Genomic DNA, 27,663 nt, shown 5'->3' on the forward strand with positions numbered 1-27,663 from the left:
ACCGCTCCCATTCACCATCCCGACACCTGCCCCGCTCAACTCCTCATGCTCCCTCTCATTCTCCCCCGTTCTCCCGTCAATCATGGGGAAGTTGATGGCGCAGCTCCGAGAGGTGAGCCTGCCACATCGACCCGACCCGAAATTCCTCTGTTCGCATTACCTGGACCTCACAACCTCGTCGACGTAGACGTGGACCGTATACCTGTCATCGCTCTCATTGACACCGGCGCCCATATATCGGTCATGAAATCATACCTCCGTATTTGTCTGAAGGAGGTTGTTACTCCTGCTCGAATCGCTGTAGTCCGCGTAGTCGATGGTGCGACTCTGGATGTTGCTTGGTTGTGGACCGCCCGTGTCACTGTTGCGAGACACCACACATCACTTTTGCTTTAAGTCTTGCATCAGTGCCCACCGGCAATGATGTTAGCACTTGACTTCCTCTCGGCACATTCAGCTCTTATTGAATGCTCGGCAGGGGTTATCCAGTTTGCCTTACCCCATGTCGTCGAGCTTTCTGCTCCTATGCCGATTGGGCTGTGTTCCACCGATTACATTCGTTTACCACATCTAGCCGTGACGTACATCAGCGTCTCTCCAGATCCCCCTGGGTACAACGGCGATGACATCTTGTCGCCCAATGCTACCGTCCTCTTTTCGCAGAATGTCATGTTTCCGCACTCGGTCATCAGTGTAAAGGGCAATGCCGCATGCCGCATCTTCTTATTGTGAATTTGGGCTATACCCACAGGTGATACTCCCGGGTATCTCTCTTTCCACCGTAGGTACACCCTCCGACTATGATGTTTCCGTCTTAAATGAGCCTGCTGCATCGCCTCCTGCTGCTATTGACTCGAACCCCACGATGCTAGTTAACATAACGAAGACAATCGCCACTGACCTTCTGGACGAACACGCGCACGCACTTCGGGGCCTGCTCATGTTGTACCAGGACGTTTTTGATCACAGTGACCGACCACTGGGCCAAACAACAGTTGTCGAGCATCGGGCTCACACCGGCGACGACAAACCCATACACCAACGTCCCTATCGTGTGTCCTCCGCTGAGCGTCAAGTTATACAAAAGGAAGGGGAGAAAACGCTTGCCCGTGATATCATCGAACCTTCTTTAAGCCCATGCCATTTTCTGTCGCGCGCGTTAGAAAGAAGTACAACAGCTGGTGCTCCTGTATAGACTACCGTAATCTTAACCAAATAACAAAAAGAGACCTGTACTTCTTACCTCGCATATAATAATAATGTCTTTGTTTGTGTCATATGTCTAGCGTGCGCGACACTAGAGGCCAGCAGTAAAAGCTGTAATCAATGACAGCTTGACAAAGCCGCAGGCCCCCACGGACTTGACAGCAGTATAGCGGCATTGCTTACATCAGAAAAAGAAACAGACACGGTACACAGTACAGGATACAATGCACCCTGATAAATCAACTCCATTTTCCGGAACTGAATAGAAACAAATTTATTGTGATGTAAGGCAGAAAGCAATGACAGAACAAATAACTAGAACGAAATAAAAAAATAATACGAAAGTGTAGCCTACTAAGGTAAGAAAAAGGCAATTCACTACAATTCAAAATACAATTCAAAATACAAATCATCAACACAAATTACTCATTAGGTGGAAAGAACATCCATACGTATACAAGAAAATGGGGAATGGAAATATGGTCACTTGGAATAAGGAGAAAGGACTTACCTAAAACAGTAGTAAGTTGAGAACAAGAATAACGGAATAAGAAAAAAAGATGTATGTAAGAAAGAAGAATATATGTATGATGTCCTTGACTGTCTCAGTGGTTCAAGTATTTTTCGTCGATAGGCCTACGTTCCGGGTATTGGCAGATTACAGTTGAGGAGATGAATCGCGAAAAGACGGAGTTTACGACACCTGAAGGGCTCTATCAGTTTGCGGTTATGCCATTCTGGCTATGCAATGCTCCCGCCACATTCTAACGAATGAGGGATACCCCCCCTAACTGCTCAAAGTGGTCAATCTGCTTGAACGACCTCGATAATGTCATTGACTTTTCGCCGAATTTCGACACACACGTTGAGCATCTCTTCACAATTATTTCAGTGTCCCGTAAGGCGAAACTTAAGCTCAAGTCGACGAAATGTCACTTCGGCCGCCGGCAACCTATTGTGCTCGGACTCCTCGTCCACCCTTCTGGCGTTCGTCACGATCAGGAGAACGTTCGCGCGTTGAAGTATTTCCCGGTGCCCACCTGCGCAACCGAGATTCCAAACTTTGCAGGCCTCTGCTTCTATTTCCACAGAGTTGTGAGAATTATTGCTGACATCGCAGGCCCTCTAACAAGACTTTTTAGGAAGACGCTACTTTTGTCTAAGGTCCAGGCCAAGCTTGCGCGTTCGCTGAGCTGATGACGCAGCTCACGTCGCGACCCATTTTCGGCCACTTTTACTTGTTCGCCCCAACTCAGTTTCGCACGGACGCCAGCGGCCACGGTATCGGCGCTGTATTGGCACGAGAGCACGGTTGTGACCATGCCATTCCTTACGCTGGCCATCTTCTGTCATCAGACGAACGCAATTACTCGATCACCGAACGTGAATGCCTTCTCCCCTCGTTTGGACAGTACGTAAATTTCGCTCCTACCTCTATGGACTGCCGTTCACGGTTATCAGCGATCACCACGCCTTATGCTGGCTTTCGTCTTTAAAGGATCCAGCTAGACGCTTTGGTTGGTGGGCTCTACGGCTCTAGAGTACTCTTACACAGTGATGTATAAGACAGACAGGCCGACTTCAGGAGGACGCTGATTCCTTGTCACGTCATCCGTTTGAGCCACCAGGACGGCGCAAGACCGCCGATTCAACTTCCGTCCTTGCGCTTACTGCGCTTGCTGACATCGCCGATGAGCAACGACGTGACCCTTACCTGAGGGAGAACATTCTCAGTTTGACGGACTTGACAAGTTGCCCCTCTGCGCGTATGTTTGTGCGGCATAATAGCATATTGTACCGTTATAACATGCACCTAGATGGCCCTAGACTACTAGTGGTCGTTCCCAAGCATATGCGTGAGACTGTACTCGCACAGTTGCACGATGTTCGAACAGCTGCCCATCTGGAACTGCCAAAGGCATATGATCGTGTTTAGCGTCGTTTCTTTTGGCACGGTATTTAGCGTTCCGTTTGCCATTACGTCGCCTCCTGTAAATCTTGTCCGCACAGAAAAAAAAGAAAACAGCAGCTCTACCAGCTGGCCGTCTTCGGCCCATTGAAACACCATCTGCGCCCTTCTTTCGGGTTAGTCTTCATCTCCTTGGCCCTTTTTCTCTATCAGTTAGTGGGAACAACTGAATAGCAGTTGCTACAGAGTACACCACCCGGTAAGCGATCATGCGGGCTCTCCCTACCAGATGTGCAACTGACGTCACTGACTTCCTTCTCGACGCAGTAAACGTAACCACGATTCACCCTATAACCTTGGTGATATTGCGCTTCTTCGAAACCAGTACGGCGAGTTGGACTTTGTGAGAAGCTGATGTCGCCGTACAGGCCCATACCGTGTCTTGCGACAAGCGGCAGACCTGACGTAGCAGTTACAACCTTTCCATACCTCTGCACAGCGACCCTACTCTGATATCGTTCACGTCGCTCTATTGATGTGATATCACTCAAATTTACCAAGCGCCGGGACAGCGCCTCTGTCGCCGGGGGGTCACCCTAGAAGGCGCTGCAGCAGCGAACGATAATAGAGGTACAACGAAGACAACGGTCGCCGATAGTCGTGCGCACCGGTTCCAATTTGCATGCCTGGCTTCTGTCCGATGCTTATGTTTTGTAAATATATTGTAAAGCGTGTTTTCTGCCTGTAACAATGTTAATAACGCTCTCATTGGCTCTTCTGTTGAATGTCATGCTAGTTCGTTATTTCTTTGCTTTCGGTTGAAAACTGTAGGATGCGCATCTTCGAGGGAGAACCGCATGCAGCGACATGTACTGCTCCTGCACATATGCTAGTTACCGACATTTTCTCAACAAGGTTGCGCACGTAATGGAACAACAAATGCCATCACTGCATAAAATATGTGGCTTCACGCGTAGAACGGCTGTATAACGCCAAGACTTCGTTCCATTATTTCCCTAGTTGTAGCGCGCCAGCTCGGTCAATTACTCACCTTGTAAATTGGGCCGGTCCCGGAAAAAGTGCCATATTAAACTGCGCCGTTCACCAAACATCGGCAGAAAAAGCACGACCGATCTCGGAGATTTGAATGAAGATATGGCTCAACGCGTAAAACGTTTAATAAAAGCTCGGCGAATTGTGGATAAGGCATTTCAAAAATGAAGATAATTAAGGCGACATTGTAAAAAAAAATATGGCGGGTTCCAGAACATGCGTAATAAAAACTCGAGCGATCACGAAAAGTGTTGTAGCGTACTCAACCCCAGCGAGAGCAAAAGCGTCTGATCTCCGTGAGCTTGGGGACAAGCTTGGTTTAATTTAAAAAAAGAGAAAGCACGTTGTGGAAAAGGACAAGATATACATGGCGTCTTAACTGCGTGTCTTCCAGGGTGCGCGGGAGATCACAAGCGGGGGGATGTTGGCAGCGTACGGCCCGAGCGCTCCGCCGGCGCCCAAACATTACTCGAAAACCCGAGCGAGTCTAACGGTGTGCGTTGCGCCCTGGGGGCTGGAAGCCAAGGTTCCGTCATCGGCGACCACCACAGGGTCATGTAAATTTTGGCGATCGTGGGGACTGCTATAAGAAAACTGCGCAGATCCTGTTAAACTGGGTGAATCGTTGATAAGATGCGACGAAATCTGTCGATCGCGGCAAATGTGTAAAGAAAGCTGGGCAAATTCTAGTGATGATACAATGAAAACTGTACCATTATTAGATCAGGTGTAACGATAGCTAGGCCTATTCCAAGAACAACGTAACAGTAAACTCTGCAGGTTCGACATTTGTGAGGAAAACTGCATCGACCTTGGATACCGTGTAGTAATAAACTGGGCCGTTCCCACGCATCTGTCATGAATTCTCCCCGATCCCGGAGAGTTTCACAAAAATGATACCTCGGATGAAATTATAATAAAACGTGAGATGCTTCGACTCAGACCCAACCCGCAGATAAGGTTCAATGAAAATTGGAACAGCTCCGGACACAGTCTAAATATAAACGGGGCCAGTCCAAAAGCATGTCAAACAATGGGATAAAAGGTAGGTCTCTCCCAGAGTTAAATCTGCCATATTTACAGCGTTCAAATCCCCTCCTAATGTAAGCTTCCTTCATGCAGATTCCAAGATTAGCGTTGGGTCTGCGCAACCCGTAAATACGGAAGCATTCCGGGGCTTCTTCCCTCGGAAATAAGTCCGCGCCTCCCTCCGTCTGTCTGTCTAATGCCGGACACAATTCGCTGGATAGGTATACATTGGGCCCGAAACGGGTGTATATGAGAAGGCCTCAAGACTACGCATCCCTTGTTAGATGTATTATTGTGGCTCCATATCGTGAATATAGAAGCTTTATTTGGAGTTTTTAAGGTTAACAAGACAGCAGTAGGATTAATTTAGGTGGGAATATTTACACCTAAAAGAGATTAGTTAAGACCATTGAAGGGTCAGGAAGCGCAATGGACATTGCGTTGGCTATCAGGTAGTTGGGTTAGTTGACACCATACATGGTGGTAATAAACAGCGCGACTTTTAGCGTATACCATAGGGAAAGGAGACATACGCAAGCGCCGAATGTCTTTTTTGCCTCTGCTCTACGTAAAACTTGCGCTGTTTATTTCCAAAACGTAACGGATTATGGTCACGATGAAACTACTTAAGCATAAGGATAAGTAATTGAGGGTCAATAAGAATAGTCAGCCTAACTAAAAAATAGGGTAAATAATTAGGTTAATGGAGAATGTCGGGACGGAATAATGATTAGGCCTAATATAAATGGGCAACATGATTAGCTAAAATCAGCATAATAAAGACTAATTAGGATTAAATATGTCCATTAAAAGCTAACTACGACTACACAGCATACGTCATGCACAGTCAAGAATAATGATGGTACTACTAATATTTCTTTATAAGAATATGTAAAGGATTATTGCATTAATTCTGCTTACATTACTTAAGCCTACTCATGAATATTACGGGCAATAATGAGAGACGTATGCGTGCAAGGCGAGCAACTGCAAATAGTGCTTGCGTGCCCTGTGACAATATAACTGCGGAATCTCTGCAGTAAAATTTTTCTCCCTCATGCTGCAGGTCTTCGTGATATACAGACTGGGAATATTCATCTCCACTGTGAGAGCGCCGCCAACGTAACAAGCCTTCCTCAGGAGGGACATGCCCACAGCGCTTCTCCATCTCCTGCCGACACCAAACGCCATGGATTAGCATATTACTAAAATCATTAAAGACCGTGCGGTGTCATTATATGCATTGGGAGGTGCTCAGAGAAAAATATTTTCATTTTCCTGCAGCCATTTTTTTTAAATAAACGCAGTGATCGTGTGATGTGCTCACTGTTATATTGTTTCCAGTGAAATGCCGTCCCACCAAAGGAAGACACAAGTCGGAAATGGAAATTTGGAAATGTATAGGAAACGTCCGTTTTTGTTTCTTTTCACCTCCCCGACATTCAATATCTCTCACGATCTCAGCAATAATAATCTTGACTAGGCCTTGAACCAGCGCACTATTCTCCAGTGAATGCAGTAGCACGTTGGAACCGTCTGAACAAGTTTAAGTCTGTTGTGACTGAATGGCGTTTACGCTCCGTGTATTCACTCGCCCTCGGAGCCAGTCTGTACAGAGCTGAATCTAGAATATCCTGGAGAATACGCTCCTCAATGCAGGATTTTACATGCGAATTATGGAATTATCGGCGCTTTAATATCAATTTCTACTGCCTAGTAACCGCCATTAGCAGCGAAAATATTTGATCCTGTCAGACATCTGCTTCACCCCATGGCGAACACCCTAAGCCAAAGAGGGGCCCTGAAGCAATATTCATCTATGTCCAGAAAGGCATACCAAATTATTATAAAGTATTCCAAAAATACGTTGCAAGAACAAGACCTCCAGATAGTTCAGTCGACGCAAAATTATTGGCAATCAAAGATAGCCTTGTACGTTGCGCTCCGAAGGCTACGCGGGGTGTGGGTGCGCCCCCATAACGTTCCGCCTCTTGAATGTCACTGCATGGCACAGTTCAATCTTGATTTATTTTGATGCGACCGCATCAAATAGCCCATTCAGCCAGAAATATGGTGGGGTCTGTACCAGAAAAATATCCCATTGGCTGCAACCCCACATCTTGACGCTTGCTCTGGCCTTGTCGAAGCTGAGCTGAAAAAAGGGAACGCCTGCTGCCGCAGTATTGCGTGAATGGAGAGGGCATAACCAGTCACACTCGCCCTCGCTCTCGGAAGTCTGTGTTATCCGCGCGTTCCTTATCAGCGCATGCTCTCGCCTGAGTTCTAACTGCGCCTTGGTAAGGCCAAATCTCTACACGACGAACATTTGAAGGCGCTCGCTTCACCGCGAGGAGTTCATAACCGGGCCGACCACTCAGCGGCACCCGAGTGGACATTAATGCTTTCGCATTTGCAACTCATCAGAAGTGCTCAGGTGTGTTCTGATTCTTTTGCGTTCGCATTCGCAACTGATCAGAAGTGCTGAGGTGTGTTCTCATTTTTTTGCGGTCTCGTAGACGCCACTAAGGATTTTTGCACCTATGACGCACCGAACTCGCGACCTATTCCTCAACTGATGGTTTAGTTCAGGCCGTCTCCTCAGATAAATAATCCCTTTAGCGAGCTTCAGCGCAGAATAACTACGCCCGGCTATGTTTGGATGTAACAAATGGCGTCAGTAGCATATTTCCTTTCTCACTCATTAGTACAACAATTGCACTATTTCCCAGGGTCTAACAGGAGATCTTCTTTAAATTCGCACATGTGAGTCCGTCGACAGCGCGCGAATTGGCATCAAGGAACGAGTATAGTCCGCAGTAACGCGGACGGGCACCAAGCACAGCGCAGTTACGGTACGCCCGATCACATTCTAGGCTGCATAACGTAGCGTCCGTTGCTGTCATCCTTGCCGATGGCACTGGACGGGATTCGGTGAGGCTGCCACGGGAACAGAAAGTGTCCTACGTCACGCCAGAGCCACTACACCAGAGTGCATCATGCGTTCGTTGGGGTGGCCGGAGTCGTGTTAGCCTAGATTTCGTGTGCACTGAAGCACGCCCGCTTCAAGGAGCCTTCTAGCGTGGGATAATTAACGCCATCGTTTCGCCGTGTCAAATGACTTATACTACAAAAAAAAAACTGTCCTTCCTTGCTGTCTCACTACCAGCTCAAGGCGTTACAAAATCCATGAAAACAACCAAAGGGAACAAAAGAGAAAGAAGAGTTGAAGTACAAACATCAAATAAATTTCATATGCTTAGTTACTTTTTTTAACTACGCAGTCTACGGTAAGTGTGCTTGCCTAAAAAGTGAATGTGCAACTATGAGTTGTCTACTTTTTTTACCACTCATGACGCCATGCAACATAAATGTCTTCATTTCGAATTTTTTCTGGAAAAGAAGAACTATTTTAATGACTGGGAAATGTAGAATGTGGAGCATCTGGCCTGCTACTCTACGTAAGGGAAGGGGAATAGGGGAAGAAAAAGGGTCACAATGGGGGATGGTAATGGGAGGAACGAGGTGATGGACACATTACACAACTGGTATCACAGGCCCAGGCCCATGTCATCTAAGAAACGTGAAAGAGCACGCATTGTCTCTGTCGTCTGCCAACTCTGTGGCCATGCGCCTAGCAAGAGCGTTTAATTGCTTATATTTGGTTAAAGGAAACAGAACATGCGGTAATTCGTTTAGGCAACAATTGCTTAAAGAGCACCCCCTCGGGTGCATTATTTCATTTTCCCGTAGCATACATTCACTCTTGGCTGAGGCGTTGGTCAGTATTTTCGTCATAGGCAGCACCTTTTTCTCGTAAAGGAAGAGGACGACGGGCAGCGGGAAAAGCAGCTAACCGCTCCCAACAACGGAGGGATAAACCGGAACAAGGCCATGTGAGTACTTCCGGAAGAGTGACTTTTATTTGACTACGTTATCTCAGTCTGCAGCATGATGTGTTACGCATTGCGAAGGTCGCCACGTTTTAATGCGATTGGAACCCTTGGGATACTTCACGCTGTTTCCGGCGTCTGAGCGTAAATGTATGGATCTAACCATCAGCACACCAGCTTGGAACACGCGGACTTCTTTGTTGAACGGTTAGATGGCGCTGGGTTGTCCGGATTGTCACCACATTAAAGAATGTAAGTTGAAAAAACGAGCTTGAACCCTCCTTATTAACTATACTTCGGGCTGTAAAGAGTGCTTAGTCGCACTTTCGTTCTTAAACTGCGAAAAATTTTGTAAGGCCGCCGTGAGTAATTTTACAGAAATAACCAGCAACCCGCACGCTTTGTAAACGCAGGTAACTGTGGTGTCCGTCTATGTCTGAGGCGACAAGATGATTTCGTTATGTCAAGCAAAAAAAAAACAATTTCCCAAGAAAGCGCCGACAAGCCACGTTAAAGGTAGCCTCCTTGCTCGATATTCTGAGGTATGTGCTTCTCTCCAAGTGTACATTATTAAATAATTTTTCGCGAGGAAGAGCGCATGTGTTAAAATTTGTTGGTAGCACGTTTACTAGCGACATTATATGGACAGCTAGAAGGCTCTTGCCACAGCACTGCAAGTACCTTATTCTCTCCACAACAATGCGTGTAAAGAACAAAATGTTCCAGAGCTTTGTGACAGCACCACGTATTTAGGTAAAGGCAAGACTTTTGCGTCTCGCGCAATGACTTGTTATAAACAAGTTCATGTTCACAATATTCAATGTGGGACGCTTAGGAATTTTTTCGATTTACTCTACATGGAAACCTTTGGCGTCCCAGTGATGCGTCTCACTTTTCCATTTGCCATGCACGGCTCCTTACGCGAGGCACAGTCAGGTAGTTTCCCAAGCAAACATGTAACCTTGAGCAGCCATCGGTAATGCACGGACCGTAGCACAGATCGAAAATCTCGCGATGTCAGGACCACCCCGTCGTCACGGTTTGCGCTCTGTTCAGTTAGCATGATCAGGACTACTGCTTCCGAAATTATTCTGTATTGTCTTTCCGTCTGTATAGCGAAAATCACATCACAAGAATTTTTTGATCTCGGCTTTTTAACTCACTCCTACTGATGGTTAACACGTGTTTCGGCAGATGGCACCGCAAGGTTTCACACAATACAGTACCTTCATAATTTGAAAGTAGCGACACTCTTTGAACTCTGCCGCGGCCGCGCAACCTCCTCGCCTCCTCCTTGCCCGTCACGTGTTCCACCGCGGCAACCAGTTTTGCCCCTGTTTTTCTGTACGACGATTCGTCTCCCTGCCGTTGCCCTTGTAAACGCGCGGATCTTGAGTTTTGCTTCGGTTTTTCTTTTTCGTTCGCGCCATTTTCCTCCTTAGCATGGCTGGCTCGGCGCTTTAGCTCGGCGTAGCGAACTTTGTACGCCGTGTTTCCTGCTCTATGTGCTAGCGCTATGCCGGGTAGTTGCGCATATAACTGCCGGAAGAACCATGAAGATGGTTATGCCGTTTTTACAGTACCACAAGGAAAGCGTGACGGCTTCCGCAGGAAGCAGTGGCTGCATGACATTGGCCGAAAGAACTTTGTTCCGACAAAGAAAAGCGTTGTTTGCGAGCTGAGGCGTCTTTCTTATAGCTCGTAGCAAAGCATCCCGTAATGCTGCATTTTTTTTTCATTCTTCCGGCCTGCTCACCAGCGTTTAAGTTGCGGTTGTCCTCAGTATGCTTAATATTCTGGGGCGGCTCGATCACCTCGCACGTCGCTAACTGTTGTTATTCAGTCGAAGTGCAGCATTATAGATTCTGCTTCGCGCCCTGAAAAAAATCAGCGGCAAGTATGCACGGGGTATTGCAGGTGATGAGCGTTAGCTAGTCATCATTGAGCTTTTTTTTTAGTTTTAAGGCGAAAGCCTTGAGATCTCTGTTTCAAGGTTGCGTTGTAAACTGTATGTACCACATGACCCAAGGATGGCCAGGGGCCGTATTCTGTAGCGGTTCGCTTTGGAACCGGTTCGGTCAGGCTATTACGTCTGGATTACGTCACTCGGAGAAAAAGTAGAACGGGGCGGCGTGAGGGGAACCAGTCAACGAGCGGCGGTCTGCCGGGAGATCACGTCATCATTTTCGTTTGAACTTCGGGGACGGTATAGCAATTGAAAAATGTCGGTGGTTTGATAATTAAACATTCGTTTGTATAGAACACTTGTAAATATAATTTTCAGTAATGAATGTGAGCTTGCGGCGGAGACGGCTACTTTGAGTGGCAATTTTATTTGTGTTGTTTTCTTATTTAGTCGCTAGGTGGTGTGCCATACATTATGTAAACAACTTGTCTCACTTTCTTTACGTTTTGGACTTGTTCGCGCGCCGAAACCGAAACGATGTCGTCACACAAGGACAGGTGACTGGGTCCTCATGTTTCAGTGAGGCAGCGTGATATACTCGTTTCATTTGTCGAGGAGCACCCCTACCTAGCAAAGGCGTCGTGTGTGTTGGGCCAGCACAGCTGACGGCGGCTTTCTGCTCCGCCGTGGATGGGAATCTAACCCATCGTTTTTCTTGGCCCACAACTGTAATAGCCTTGGCGACGGCTGTAATGATCCGGTTGACCGAAGGCTGCGACAGTGCAATCGCTTCTTCATTCCTGACGCACTGTTGAAAGCTCCCGGTGGCAAAAAACCTCAGCGCGCACAGCACTTTCATCGTAGTGTCGACACCACTAAATCTTTGAGGTCCGAGATCTTCCTCCAGCTCATCGCAAAGACGTCGCTCTATGTCTTTGGAGAGCCTAAAATTCCTTCGAAACTCTTCTTTGGACATGCCGAACGCGTCGCTTCGTTGCCTCTCGTAGCATCGTTGTCTTTCGGCGCTCGCCAGCAGCACAACCTAGCACAACCAAAGGAGCCGGCATTGCCGTCTCTGTCTTGTCTCGTCTAGGTGCCGGCTCGTCAGCTGGCGCTAGATTAGCCGGCAGCCACGGTTGCCCTAGCAACCGTCGACATCATGCTCGCCACCGCGCGCGACCCTCGAGCGAACCACTTCTCCGCGGTTCCTCTCGTAGCAGGGAACCGGTTCCTTTCCAGATAATTGACAACCTGTGTGACGTCAACAAAATATGTCGTCCCGCCCACCAGGAATGACGACAACGAAGCGCCGACCAACGGCAACAGCCAGACCGAACCGGTTCCAAAGCGAACCGCTACAGATTACGGCCCCAGAGGTGATCCAAAGCATGTCCACCCCTGTATAAGAGAATGATTACCCAAGTTAATGAATCATTAGTGATTCACATAAGGTGCATTAGGGAGGACTAAGGTTGATTAGAGGGTATTAAGGAAAATTAAGGTGAATTAGATTGCATTAAGGATTAAGATGCATGAATAAAGATTAGGGTGGGTGAAAGGGGATTAAGGCGGAATATGGTGGATTATGGTGAAGGGTTGATGAAAGGTTATTAAGACCGATTAGGGTGCATGAACAAGAAGTATGGAGGATTAAGGTGGATAAAGGAATATTAAGGTCGAATAATGTGGATTAAGGTGAATTAGGGTTGATAAATGAGGATTAAGAGCGAATAGGGAGAATTAGGGTAGATTAAGGTGGATTTGGGACCATGGAGCTGGATTAGGTTTGATAGAGGTGGATTAGGGTGTAATAAGGTAGATTGGGGCTATAAAGCAGAATTAAGTTGGATTATATTCCCATGAATAAGGATTAAGGTGGATGAAGGAGGATTAAGGCGGATTATGATGGGTTAGGGTTGATAAAGGAGTATTGAGACCGTATAGGGTAGGCTAAGGTGCATTAGGCGCGATATAGGTTGATTAGATTGTATTAGGTGGATTGGGAGTATTAAGCTGGATTAAGGTGGATGAAGGAGCATTAGGGTGTATTAGCGTGGACTAAGGTGAATTAGGGTTCATTGAATATTAAGACCGGTTAGTCTACCATAATCCTCCTAATGCACTATAATCCACCGAATCCCCATTCATCCATCTTAATCTACCTTCATTCACTTTAATCCACCATAATCCATGGAAGTCCTCCTTATTGCACCCTAATCTAACTTCATCGACCTTAAATTACTCTAACCCTCGTTAATGTACTTTTATCATCCTTAATCAACCCTAATGCTGCCTTGTTCACTTTAATCCACCCTAATCCCCTATAATCGTCCTTAATTCATCTTAATCCACCCGAAGCCACATTCATCTTAGTCTACTCATTCTCCTTCATTCACTTTAATTCACCCTAGCCGACCATAATCATCCTTAATGCACCTTAATCCGTGTTAATCCACCCTTATCCATCTTCATGCACTTTTTTCCACCCTAATCCTCTATATACGTCCTTAATGCACATCAGCGCCCCTTCATCCACCCTAATGCACCTTCATTGACCTTAATCTAACCTAGTCCTCCTTTATGCACTTTAATCCACCTTCATTCACCGTAATGCACCTTCATCGACTTTAATCCACCTTAACCCTCCTTAATACACCCGAATTCACCTTAATCCAATCACTAATCAATTATTACTTTGCTAATCATTAAGCACCTCTTATACGCGGCTGCACATGCTTTGGTTCGCTTCCCGCCTTCGGTCACGTGATATTTTCAGCAGCTCACAACGGGACTTTGAAACAGAGGTCTAAGGCTTTCGTTAATAAGCCACACACAACGGGATGTGTCACAAGCAATAGTAGATCAGACGCACGAAGTAAAGCATCTGATCATGAGGCAGAAAAGTTGTCTGAAGTATAGAACTGGCCTCAAAGTTGCCATTACTTCGGTATACCCAATTCATACGGCTTTAAGAAAAAACCAACCTCCTCATAAACGTTGCCTCCAGCATTATCGATGCTGTTATTAGCATTTCTAAAGATTTTCAACCGCACTGGGGCACACAACTGGCCCAAAATAACACACCTCCATAGAATCGTGCCGGCCGTCCGCTAGAGCCCAGGAGGAAAAGCGCGCCGTGCGCTGCCGGCGGTCGAGGAGAATTGAGCAGGAAAGTGCCGTGAGGAGGAGAGTGTCGCTACTTTTATATCATCAAGGGGCTTTATCACGGTGTAGTCTCGCGCTGTATATTGTCAAAAATTACCGACGATTACGTTACTTCCTAATGCGAAATTTGAGCGCAGCCAATAAGCTGTTTCACCTTTTCGATAGATTGAGGCAAAGAAATCGAGCAACACATGTATGCGCTATCACAGAATTTTTTTTTCACACGTATTCCTTTAACAAAGACTCCACTAACAGTTCTTGACAGTCATGAAGGAAGCTTTGTGGTCGGAGAAATAGACTGATATATGTTCGACTTGGTACACCAATGCTTGATTCTCAAAGACGAGATCTATGCAAGTGCCTCGCGAGGTTGTCACTGCCGTGGGACGCGTTACGAGCGAGAGGAACGGGATGTTCTCCCGCATAAGTGTTAGGAAATTGCTGTTTGTCTTTATGTCAACCGGACACTCGCAGGAAGAGGGGGGAGGGGGGCGGCGTGTACACCCAGCGGCCAACGATGGGGGCAGAAGCGCGCGCAGCAAGCGGACAACACGATAAAGGGAGGAGGGAAGAGATAGCAGCGACTGACTGATGCCGCTGACGCCGATAGTGAGTCAACCACAGCTGCGGAGTTGGTTTCAGGGACAACGCCGCCGATGCTGACACAAACAATATGATACCCTCGCTTCCGCTGCGCTAAGAACCAGGTCCAGCCGTGGGAAGGTGGTCACGTATTCGTCGACGTGCCGGGGCCTACGTGAAATAACCGGCGCGTCGGCAACTGAAGAGCACCCTATCCGCTACACAAGAACAGGGGGGGGGGGGACCCTTTCCTCCTCTTTCTGCATGGCGGCGACGGTGTTCTATGCAGTCACGTTATCTTGACTCTCTAGCGGCGTCAGCGGCATCCAGCGGTATCATTCGGTCGCTGCTAGCGCTGGGGGGATGAAAGGGGGGCGGAGCTGGTTACGAGGCCGACGACAACGCCGACGACGACGCGAAACCCAGGAACGGACGCCAAAGAGCTGCGCTCTAAAAGAGCGGACCTGCGCCTGCCGTATCCTTTCATCCGCGACTCGCTCAGCCAACTTGAGAATGCACATTCACGGACGCGACCCTTCCTTATCTTCAATGCCATACCACTCGTGGCACGACGCGCAGGACATATAATGAATGCCATGACATTTGATTATTCACATGCGTAACATGACTTTTGCTTTATATCATAACGTGATGAATGTCAGGCATAAATGACATGAAAAGTGATGACACGTGTCACATGACACGGTTTACACTACATGAATGACATGAAATACACACAAGGCATCTATGACGTGCGCGAAATAATATGACAAATTTAGCATAGATTTAATGGCATCATTTATGTGATGAAAAGCGTGCGTTACCTGAGTGACACTGTACAACAAGAGTGACATGCACGCACACATGTCAAGATACGAACATGAAATACAAGTACAACCGACATTCATGACGTAATGCGAATTTCACGTCACGAACTTCTTTCGTTCCGTTTATCCGTTGGTTCACCGACAGCATCTCAGTACCGGTTCAACTCCAGAGCGAAAAAAATTAACGGTTGAAATTCGGACCGGTTCGATTTAATTTTTATAACCGAGCAATATTCAGTGACAAACAGTACAAATTTATTTAGTACATGAACTCAATGCTGCTGAGGTGCTCCACTGATATATTACGCCTGTTGTGTATTCTTCAGGCAGAACATAATTACCAAATCATAACGCAGATCCCACACCAGGGCTGGAATCTATCTGAAGCGAGTCATTATTGATGGAAAAAGGAAGACAAAACTGATAGAAAGAGGAGAGAATATATTGTTACAGGGATGTTTGGAGTATAGAAAGACTGTATTTACAATATATAAACAAGATGCGTCAGAGTAATTAGGATGGCTGACCGTCAACCACACGCAGCAGCCAGCTTCCCCCGAACTTCTTCCACTCTCTTCTTTCATCCTTCCGTAACAATATTGTGGTAACGCATAGTGCTCCAGCTTGTCAATTTTCTCATGGGGAAAGGGAAGAGCAGAAGAATATAGCACTGAACAGTAATGATGTAGATACGCTAATGTAGCATGCGAAAGGCCCCTTGACAGTCTTCAATATAATAATAAGAATAAATCGTGTGGTTCTACGTGCCAAACCACAATTAGAGTATGTCTCACGCTGCAGTGAAGGAGTCTACATTAAATTAGACCACCTGGGATTTTGTAACGTGCTTCCTGGGCACGGTACACTGCGGTTGTCTTCGCTGCCGAGGCCGGCATTCTATGCCGCACCATCGGGCTTAGTAGAGCAACGCCTTAAGTACTACGCCACTACGGAGGGTAGCCTTCAATATAATTTGTGTCATTTAAATATTTGTAGAGCCCTTATGGCTAGCTTCAATATACACCTGGGGGATGGCCCAGGAATGCATTTTGCACTTCCTCCACGCCCGCAGTGCAGTGCACCTCCTCCACGCCCGGTTAATTGGCGCTAACGAGGAGGTCAAGGCCTGCCATTCGCTGCCATTTTTGGGACACAATACCAGTATATGTGCTAACCTCTCTCAGGTATTCGGCACGCATCGCAGTCTCGCGAAACAAGGCGCTGAATGCGATGCAAATGTTGTCGCGTTAACACAACACCTAGCCTGCCCACTGGCGCACTAAAGTGGAAGCCCTACTAACGGTGCACTTTCTTTTAAAACATGGGAAGGTGGTGCGTATACTGAAATGAAGCAGCATCCCAACGAGAAGTGCAGACTTATGCAGAGATGATAAGAGCCAAAAAAGTGTACAACCTGAACGGAAAGCTGTTATTTCTGCCTTTCGGTATCGCTCCGGATTGATTAAAAAGATCGTAACGCCCCGATTCAGGTATGGTTCGAGCAAATATAATGATTTTATTTTGTTTTCTGTTTTCGGTTCAGTACTTCTACGATACCCTGGTCATGACATGCTTGAATCCAAGAGCATCTTGAGTAGAAGCCGCCATGATTCTGCAGGATAACGGCGGAGCATGTTCATCTACAGAACGTTTCTAGAGATTAATAGGTTATCTTACAGCTGTGAGAGGTAGCTCGTTTTCTAGCTTCAGCAGAGTCGTCATACTCCTATTTGGAGACTACGTTTAGCATCAGTTCAGCGAAAACGAATTAGAAGTTTTATGTAGTTATTCCGAGCTCCATTAGCAATTTTTTTTTAAACCTACAACATCACAACGTGAATGGTTATTCGTGCTCAGTGCGCTTCTGAGGGAACCAGAATGATTTAAGAATAAAGTAGGTTGTGCTAGTGTAGTTTTATTAGCTTAAACGAAATATTTGAACTTGTAACAGCGAGTCTCCAAATGAGCATAATGTATACAAATATGTGCTTCTGTAGAGAAATCAAAAAGGAACCCCGAAATTTAATTGTAAGCTTTGGCGTAGAACTGATGTCACTTTCGGACTGTGACTAGGTGATTTGAGGGCCAAAGATGACATTAAGCGGAGCCATGGCTATGAATCAATGACCTGCTGACTATGTGGTAATTTACATTTTCACCATGTACCTCTTCATTTCCATAGCTAAAAGAAACAAGAAAAATTCGCATATGACGTCGAATAGAATGGCTCAGTTTAAGAATATCTGGCGTTGTTAACATGGCTCGTATATTCTTGTCTTGGGTTTAAGCATGATCCCGTGATTTCTAGGACTCCTACTGTGAGTGCACACGCTTCACCATTTGGCGGAGTGAGCGCTTTATATTTTTCGTCTAAGAATGCCGTCACCTTATTCCTCGAAACCTTCTCTCATTATCATTTTTCTCATATAGGTAGTTATTTCTATGGCATTCGTAGCTTGTACTATTGTTCTCCTTCTTATCTTGTGTGTGCTATGGCGGGCAAATGACGGGCAACTGAGCGCATATTTTTGTCTACATGTTGTTTTCTTTCTTTTTGAACAAAGCAACATCAAAATTATTTCGAAGAAGTCTAACAATAGCGCAAACTGGCACGTAAATCCGTGTTGTAAAAGCACTGTCTGCCCCTACATACAGGGGTTAAGGGATAATTGTAATCCTAGAATTTCAAACATTATCAATAAAAAGTCCGATGAATGCGAGGTTGCCAAGTGCCGAGCGGGCAAAATTAAATTTTCACTCAGCTCTTCCCCTCGCACTCTAATCTTACAAAGTTTCTTTCCAGAGCAAACGAAACCACCCAATTCCCGTCTACAATAAAGCAACGAAAAAAAACACAAAATAGAAACCGATTAACAAGGCGGGCATCTTGTGCACCGTATACAGTGAACTCCACACCCGCGGACAGAATCCCCTTTAGATGTGTAATTTTATTTATCACACAATGTCCCAGTTTCGCCTGAAACGTGAAGCACCGATTAGGATGGCAAATTAGAGAGCTATGCGGAGTGAGGACGGTAGGTTTTTCGGCCTTGTAAACTTGCGAACCTTCGTTAGCTATCTAAATGAACACGCAAGGTGTCGCGCGCGCACAGGCCAACAAGAACACATCTTACTGGATCGCTGTCAAAGCGCTGTCGCGAGGAAGAGCAGCAGCAGCAGCGAGCGAATTGCTCTTTGTACGGCCTCTCGCTTCATGGAGAGCTGAGCGGCGAGAACGCAGCGCACACAAAGCCCTCAGCCCTGAGCACTTCTAGACTCCTTACTCAGCACAGATCACTTTCAAGATGCACAGCCACTTTTAAGTAAGAACGCCCACCTCGTCGTTGGGCCTTATGGAAGACAGTGCACTTCCTCCCTACCCTCCTACCTTGGGCGTGCGAGAATTGCGCTTCCGTGCGTTCATGTGTGAACCACCTTCGTATACTTTCACTCACACCTGCAACATACGGCTTGCGGTCACGCCGTTTCGCACTTGGACTTTATATGGAACATCACGCCAACGGGGCTCGCAGTGATGACAAGAGACCATGAGTTATTAAATAATTGTGCTTGCATGATCACCTATGAAATAAACCAAGACTGGCTCTCGTGCGCATCTGAGAAAACGACTGTCAATAATAATTTCGCTTTGGCGATGATATGCTTTGGTCACGAGAGCACAATGCCTGAAAATATATGATACGACGGCGATGCCTACGCTGAGGGCAGAAATTCGCCTACAGTTTCCATGGTGCTATCGCCATGAAAACTACGCCCAAATGTTCACTTCACGATTTTTGGCGGGACTCAGAACAATAGCCTTTCAGCTTGTGAAATACCAAGTGATTGATTTTTCCTTTTTTGTGTGTTTTCTTTGTCAGAGCCTCTAAACCCCTTGTATAAAGATGTGCCTTTGCGATACACCGATGACCGTAATGATACTAGGAATCGCCTGCTTGGTAAGTACACTGAAATTACAAGCGTTCTAGGAACACATAGTTGAAACGTAAGCGCAAGAAGTGGCGAAATGCTAAATCCAGGGTAAACGTTAGTCTTTTAGGTAGACGTAGCCTATTTGTGAACAATGAACATTTTAGGAATACGCGGACAATTTAGAACATAAAAGTGCGGTTTTGGTACCTATTCTCCAAGTACCTTTATGCGAAACTATTTACCGCTTTCATCTTTAATATTGCGACAAACAGAATTAGGAGAATCAGTGTAGCCTAGCTGCTCTGTATATTCATATACTGCATATCTGTAGTCCCTTGCAACGGTGTGCACGCTTTGGGACTTCTTAGCCAATGTGGAGGGCAAATGCCCCTCAAAATGTGTCCATCCAAGCCATGTCCTCTCCTTGTCAGTCTTGTCAGCTTGTCGATGCATGCTCCATGGTTGTTGGACTGAGCGAACAAATGGTCTCGCTTTAAAAGCATAAGCTATGTTTGTATGAATGCGGCAAAGGGGCTTTCCCACATTTGTACGCTTTTTTCTTAAATTCGTAGCAGCGACTTTATCCAGTAGTAATAGAGTAGTACCCAGGTCGCGCCGCCTTCTCCGTTAGCAGAGGAGAAGAGCCTAACTTGGCACTCTGAGCTTTCACCCACCACCTGCGTATAGATCTTTCAAGGAACGCGAACAGCCGATGTGCTAGTTTGCCTCACCAAGAAACCTACTCAAACTATAGCGAAAGACATTGCAAATACGCGGCGCATGAATGCAATTTTGCTATGTATTTACCACAGCGCCGAGTATGAAATCGCTTAGTCCGAATAAGCAATAAGAGTGAAAAAGATAGGAAGATGAGCTCGCATTTATTTGTCACACACGGACACGTGAACACTTCGCCTGTCTGTCCTTGCAGCAAAGCTTCGCTGTCGTCATCACATGTACCGACAGCAAAGACCACCACAGGGAAAGTGGGGCCTCACGTTTCCAATGCCCTACTTTTCGTCTCTCGTCTGCTTCGTACAAAGATGGGGTGTAGAAAGCGTACTATTGATGCTGGATTTCGGCACTCAAAATTTTTGGAAAAAATTCCACTTCTGTGGATAAAAATAAAACATAAACCCTACTGGCATCACGTACCATAGCAGCGAAGAATAGCAAAAAATGAGCAATTAGGCTTATAGACTGTTACGCATCTCGCGTGCATCCCCAGCGCTAATGCTGTGGGGCCACCAGCTATACTGAGGACACTAATGCTTTGCAGGAACTTCATAAATTTATGGTTTGTTTCATTATAATATTGCTTATCGCGCTCGATGAAATGGTGAACAATGAACAGTGCGTCTCTATTCACTGCCATATAGTTTTCCTGTTCACGTAACTGCCATGCTTTGAGGTAAACTTTAAATAAAGGCACGTCATACATGAACCAAAATTCTTCTTGATATTTCTCATTGCATTCGAAATATTTTTGTACCTCCGGGTTAACTTAATTGATCCTCAAAAGTATTCAAGGCTTCTTACTTCACATTAGCGTGTTAGCGGGGTTCTAGCGGATGTCCCTGTTCAAATGTCTGTGTAGTCACAATTACTTCCAGACGTTTCGTTGTAGAGGCGGGCATCTTTGGAAGAGTTTCTGGCAATGTGCCTGATGCACACGGCATTTACTAATAGTATCATGACAGCGATAGTCTTAACCAGTACTTCAGAGAATTTGCCCTGCTGCAGGTGCGCAAATTCAGAACAGTATTTCTGAGTATTGCCTAATGCTGTAAATTGATCATTACATTGAGCCTCACATGTGGAAACATTGGTTTGCTGCACGACTCGCATCACTTAGCCAGGTGAAGCAGCACGCTGCAGGAAGCTATTTCACGCAGTTGTTCACCGGTAGCTGTGGAATCAGTCTTTAACCCGAAGTGTCGCAGCTACAGATGATGATTGGAAGCATGCCAACCTTCTAAACTTATCTGATGCCTTGGACTTCATACGGACATCTGCACTCATTTATCCTTCTCTCGGGGACCACATTTCACCCGCTGACAATTTAAAGTTCTCGGTTAGTGGAAAACGCTCCTGCAAAATTTTGAAATTTCTCGCATGTTATCGCTTATTCCATCTATCGGGCATGTTCTCACCACACCTGGTAGAGTCAGATTATACGCGGGACACGATCTGTATAGTGTTTTCTAGAAAGCATGCAGGCACCCCGAATTACTCTCCAACCTTCGACGAGACATGCATCAGAGCCGACGCGCTTTATCCGCAGATCACAGCTTCGACGATGGCGGACTGCTCTCGCAGTTATCGTTGTGACTTGCTATTGCTTGTTCTTGCTGAGCAAAGGTTCGCCTAATGAAAGGTTAATTTCGTGTTTCACAATTTTCACTACGGTGTTCTTCGCCCTTACTACAACGTGATAATGCACACGAAGTACAACTTAACTAATTTCACAGAGCTATATGTCGCACCCATCTATAAGGTCACCTAATTTTGAATTGTGGAAAAAGCACTTTGCAAGGCATATAATGGATGATAAATGATGATGAAGGACGATGAATGCGCTGAAAGCTTGATATAAATTTGTAGTAGAGAATTGCTTATGGTTGACGTTGCACGCAATGAGAAAGACGAAAACAGATGAAGCACGAAGAATATGTGAAGATCTGGAGCACTCCACAGTTCTCAAGATGGACATGTATGGAAGCAATCATCCATACAGAATTTTATTGATTGATTTATCTAGTATATTTATCGGCATGGTAGGAGGGATAGGTTAGAGTTGATGAAATGCATAGCTGTTTGAGCTGAAAATTTAGGCGACACGTTTTATAAAGGCATTTGTGAATAAAAACAATATTGTTAAGGTGAGGTTCCATTATTTCCAAACAAATTGATGAAGAAGGGGAGAAGGGTTTCCGCATCGACACATAGCTGCTCCAAAAACAGGCGCATTTCTTCCTCCTCTTCCGTCCTTGCTGTCGCTCAAACATAACACTCCTCCCTTCACAGACGAAACACGCTGGGACAGTAAATATTACGTCCGCTCAGAGTAACGGGAATCACATGTATACGTCGGCCACTCCGCCTGTTGCGATAAGAGTTTAGGAGACGCTTTTTGCCTGACTATAGAAGGTAAAATTGATAAAGGCAATCCACGTCCGTGTATATGTCAGTCACCATATGTATAACATGCGTTCTCATTTGGGGACATAAGCGCTAAGTGGTCGCCGCGTCTTGCTTGAGGTGGCAACGTTTTATCGTGCACTACAGCTGCTTCTCGTTATTTTTCAAGTGCTGGAATTCGGTATCGCTCGTTTTCCTGAGTGAAAATTCATAAGTCTTGGTTCCTGTCACTCAATTACGCACATGAAATGTTCGCACAAATTGGAAATTGCAGTATATCAGAACGCACAGACAATGATACTTTTTTAAGAAATAGCAAAAAGGCGGACTGCGTTCTGGATACACCTGCTACGCCTGATGAATTAGGTGAGGAGCTACACTTAACGAGCAATCATAGTGTAAAAACGCTTTGGAGAAGACATCAGCTTATTATAGTGAAATCGGTGCTGAAAATTAACCTTGTTTCAATGAGATGCTGACTCCGTGCCAAATAGCTTGCGCTACATGCCCAAGACTACACTTAGCTGTCTGCATCAAGGTATATGAATGAGCTGCAATATGAACTGTCACATAAAGTTTCACTTTTGCCTCTCCAGAACTACAAGACCCTTATGGGCTCATTTCAGGACACCCTTGCAGACTTTACAAGAAAGGAAGCACAAATAATTTAAAGCGAAGCTTTCTTTGCCTCTGCCTTCGACTGTTCCTCTGCTGCTGCTGTTGTCTGTTGCTGCGTATGCTGGTCTCCAGTATGCCGCTAGCGTCCGCCATGTCAGTATGAAGTTGAGACGCACACCATTAACGTCGGCAGCATCGGGACGAGGTCGAGACGTGCCCATGTCACAAAAACACAAAGGCAAGCCCGGTCGGTGTTTTGTTTCATGAGTCACCGACGCCGCTTTCCTTGTCCCACGTGATTTATTTAATGTACTTTGGGTGTGGGTATGTGTTTGTCTGGAGTAGCCTAAATGCGACCCCTTGTGTTTTGTCGAGTTGCTTGGCCGGCGCTGGGAGCGCGCGATGCCTCAAGCGATGCCTATGGGCTATTTCGTGATAAGTCTCGCAGCGTTCCTCGTGTCTCTCCTCCTCGTTCACACCGTCCGCATCCACGGACGAGGCTCGATGCGCCAGATCTCGAGCCATACTGTGAAGCTACGCGCTGCCAGACACAGCCACGTGAGCGAAGACCCACACGAGGGTTTCCAGGCTCCTTAGGGGGTGCCGAATGAAGACACGGTACTCCTGTTTGGAAATTCTACCGCGGAGGAAATTGCCGATGGCCTGCTTGCTATCGTTGATGACGGTATTAGCTTCCGCATGCATGGCCATGGCAAGTGCGGTGTCCTCCGCTTCCACCTCTCGGCCAGTCGTGGTGGTTGTAACATTGTTAGACAAACAGCTTTCGGCTGCTTTAGATAATATAAAACAGCCTACGTTGTTTGGTTTTTCAGGTACTGGAAATGGGATGCGCTCAGTATAACATATGCAAAGCGTTGATACGAACAGAAGCACAGCAGGTGATATGCATCTTTATTTTTCTACGATAAGCTGCATCTCTACACACCCAAAACAAAAAAAAGCTGATAAAGACATTAAGGGTATATGTTAGTGAACGAGAATTGTCTGAAATTCCAAGCAAAGCGTGTCAGTATTTAGAAACCTCTGTGAACGTGAATGGTATTTTGTGTTTGCAAAGCAGAGCATGGATACTGCTTTCTTTCTAGATAAGGTAATGGTTGCAATAAAGTGGTTTTAGCAACTCACTTTTAAGAGAAGTGCTAGTTCTTGCCAGTTACCACCCCGACCACTGCATGAAACTACTTCCTACTTCTTGGTACTCATATGCTTCGAGCTAGCACTGTTATTCTTTCTTACTCCAATAATGGGCATCGTTATTTATTACATGCGATATTGGCGCGGGTTATTCTGCATCCCTGGCCATTGCCTAATCGAATCTATTACAGAAAGATTATGCATCACACGAAGAACGAAGGTGCTTAGCATTGCTGAAGAGAGCGTAGAAAACACCATGATGCAAATATTTATCGATATCTAAAGGCAAAATGGCATGAACTCAATTAATTATAAAATCTTCTATTGAACCCAACAAAAACATGCTAAAAATAAAATTTACTAACTGTCGAAAATGTGGTGGCATTTGACAGTGTGTCTTCAATACACAATCAATTAGACCGAGCCTAATTGAAGTTGCAGAAACCGGAACTTGTTGTACATCTTCCCTCGTAAACGTTTATGCGTGTACCTGAAACAAAAAGAAATGTGTAAAAAGCTACACTTCATCATCATCATCAGCCTGGTTACGCCCACTGCAGGGCAAAGGCCTCTCCCATACTTCTCCAATAAGCCTGGTCATGTACTAATTGTCGCCATGCCGTCCCTGAAAACTTCTTAATCTCATCCGCCCACCTCACTTTCTGCCGCCCCCTGCTACGCTTCCCTTCCCTTGTGATCCAGTCCGTAACCCTTAATGACCATCGGTTATCTTCCCTCCTCAATACATGTCCTGCCCATGCCCATTTCTTTTTCTTGATTTCAACTAAGGTGTCATTAACTGGCGTTTGTTCCCTCACCCAATCTGCTCTTTTCTTATCCTTTAACGTTACACCTATCATTCTTCCTACACTGAGCCCTTTACAAATAACACAGGTATCGAATAAGGAACAATATCGACCAACAGGAAAACAAACACGCCTCAAGCTCAAACACAAGTTTAGGGATCTGTTATAGAACGCTGGCTGCATCTTGGAGAGTTCTGTTGCGAAGAAAACTACCTAATGTAGAGGCTATTCTCGCGCTCTGCGTTGCCAATGATATTTTCAGGTGCATTCCCGTACACAAATGAAAATTGTAGGCTACATGACTGTTACTGCACGTGGCTTGTATGTTCTGTACGCTGCTGTTGGTGCTTGTCATTTTCTTGTGTTATATCCTCAATTTTTTGGTTAACCTTTAGGGGCAATTTTACCAAGACCGATTTTAGCACACGCCACCTGTCCTAGCACATGAGTGACATTATGGTACGCACACAAATCATATATACACAGATTTATTTTCACTGCGCAATCTTTTTTTTATGTTTCAGTCATACGAGTGTATGTTACAACCAGTGCATAACGAGGTAAGTACAACTCGTCAAAAATGAACTGTGAGGAAATTGAGCTATTTTTAACCTATATAAACACGACGTCAAAATCAGTGATTAACCTATATAAGGAACGCACGCAGAAGACACTTTCATTTTATTTACTGGTAGCTATACGGATGCCTTATTACACTTATAAACACTACATGAGAGAATCTAAAAGCAAGGACTGAAAGAAATTCCTTAGGTATTATGCAACAAAATACAAAAGCTGTAATTTTGCCCTGTCAGAAACAGATTTTTTTCTCCAGAGCACAAATTGCGTATAACTAGCGCGGCCATTGAAATTGTAGAAAGCATTAGAACTCTAGAAGTTCTTCTTTACTTGTAATATGTTATGATAACCTAAAATAAATAATTTAATAACTGAACTTTTAAAATGTATCGGTATATTTGCAAGAATCCATTCGTTTCTCCCAGTTTTTGTTAAGACATTATAACAGCCTGTTATTATAGTATGTCAAGTATTGTTTCTGGGTATGGGGAAATGCAATGACGAATAATATTATTCAGGCATAAAGAAATAAAAAAAACTCTTAGCATCACAGGTAATGACTGCTGTGTCCAAACTGGTGATTGTTAAACCGTATAACATGGTCCGACTTCACAAACTCTATCGCTAACTCCTAGGAATAAAGTATCGGCAATCACTGTGTAATAATAATAACGCTTGCTTTAATATATTTCGTCTGGAAACGCATGCTGCTCAATGACGTACTCGTCACGAACAACATTAGATCTTTCCAACCGTCAGAACGAATTTGGGTGATAAATGCTGCAGTTCACTGCTCCTGTGTCAATAAATAATTAACTCCAAAGAATAATAACGCTTGAACAATGTCGTTCACGTGATTCTAGACAATAACGTTTATTATCAAAAGAGATGCAATGCTAATTTAGGTGTTGGGGAATGTCCCTGTGTATAAGTAGTTTGTGTATGTGGCATTACTGATCATGCTTATTATGATTCGTATTTTATAAAACCTTGTCACGTTTTGTGACGTTCAATGAACTAGCCCTTACGTCCTGGTTGCTTTCCATGCATCAGGGAGGCCTGGGCTCACGCCAAGTGGCGAGCTTCACTTTTGTTTTCTTCCGACCCTACCTGCATCCTTGAGATGAAGATAAATTTGAAGGAAGGTATCGCACGCATCTTCCTAACTTGTAATTGCTTCGACAGTATAAGGTTTGATTTAAGCGCTATAATGCAGCGCTAACTGCAAAAATACTTGATCCAAAAAGCACAGATTGTGTACTTGATTTAGCGCCTTCTGTAGTCGCATTTCTGGGTGCAGCAGTTGCCTCATGAGACTGGCGCTCTCCTGTCCACAGAGTTTGTTATATTACACTCACCTGAACTTGACAAAGGAACACATGCATGCAGTGGACAAGGTCATGGTGAGTGTTACACTCAGCTAGAGAAATCGCATATCACAGCATCAAACATTCGTTATCACTAGGATGAAGAAGCATTCCCGTTTATGCCAGTCGGTGGTGAATTCATGAATTAGATTAAAGTACAAAGGTCGTTCTCTTTAGCTAGCACTAAACAAGTAACATTTTATTGACTCACACTTCTGAAAATAATTTTCTACAATGCGCGCCGACTTTGGACCTGGTTTTGGTTATTTCAAAAAACATTTTTTAATCGGTCATGACAAATCGCGCTTTCGTGATTTTTTCGGTCAATACGTGGAAGAGGTGTGAAATACTGGCGTAATACGAACGGTCTGGTGCGTTATCTAAAATATCCATTGATTGCCTTCCTAATTATAGATCTTGAGGCACTTGCGCCAACTGCGAAATTGATGCTGAGCAGAAGTGAAGTTGTTCGCACCGCACCTAATGAGAATATCAAC

At 45.3% G+C, this 27,663-nt stretch overlaps 2 protein-coding genes and 1 long non-coding RNA gene across 22 annotated transcripts in view; all 3 read left to right on the top strand.

The window, feature by feature from the left end:
- The window catches only part of LOC139050262 (uncharacterized), a 228,395-nt gene extending 221,880 nt beyond the window's left edge, over window positions 1-6,515 (top strand). For all 15 annotated transcript variants that reach the window (XM_070526449.1, XM_070526458.1, XM_070526453.1 and 12 more), the window contains one exon: window positions 6,264-6,515. In XM_070526449.1, coding sequence (XP_070382550.1) covers window positions 6,264-6,323 — 60 coding nt within the window. In that variant the 3' untranslated portion in view covers window positions 6,324-6,515. The remainder of the gene's footprint in view (window positions 1-6,263) is intronic.
- Window positions 6,516-9,010: 2,495 nt separating this feature from the next.
- The window catches only part of LOC139050390 (uncharacterized), a 527,729-nt gene continuing 509,076 nt past the window's right edge, over window positions 9,011-27,663 (top strand). For all 6 annotated transcript variants that reach the window (XM_070526672.1, XM_070526673.1, XM_070526674.1 and 3 more), the window contains exon 1: window positions 9,011-9,090. The gene's annotated coding sequence lies outside the window, so the exon portion shown is untranslated. The remainder of the gene's footprint in view (window positions 9,091-27,663) is intronic.
- LOC139050488 (uncharacterized) lies at window positions 9,498-27,203 on the top strand. The gene is made up of 4 exons (XR_011508904.1): window positions 9,498-9,629; window positions 19,449-19,526; window positions 25,745-25,780; window positions 27,137-27,203. It is a non-coding gene; the product is annotated as an uncharacterized lncRNA (long non-coding RNA).

The sequence above is a fragment of the Dermacentor albipictus genome, chromosome 10 (assembly GCF_038994185.2).
Source record: "Dermacentor albipictus isolate Rhodes 1998 colony chromosome 10, USDA_Dalb.pri_finalv2, whole genome shotgun sequence".
Lineage (NCBI taxonomy): Eukaryota > Metazoa > Arthropoda > Arachnida > Ixodida > Ixodidae > Dermacentor > Dermacentor albipictus.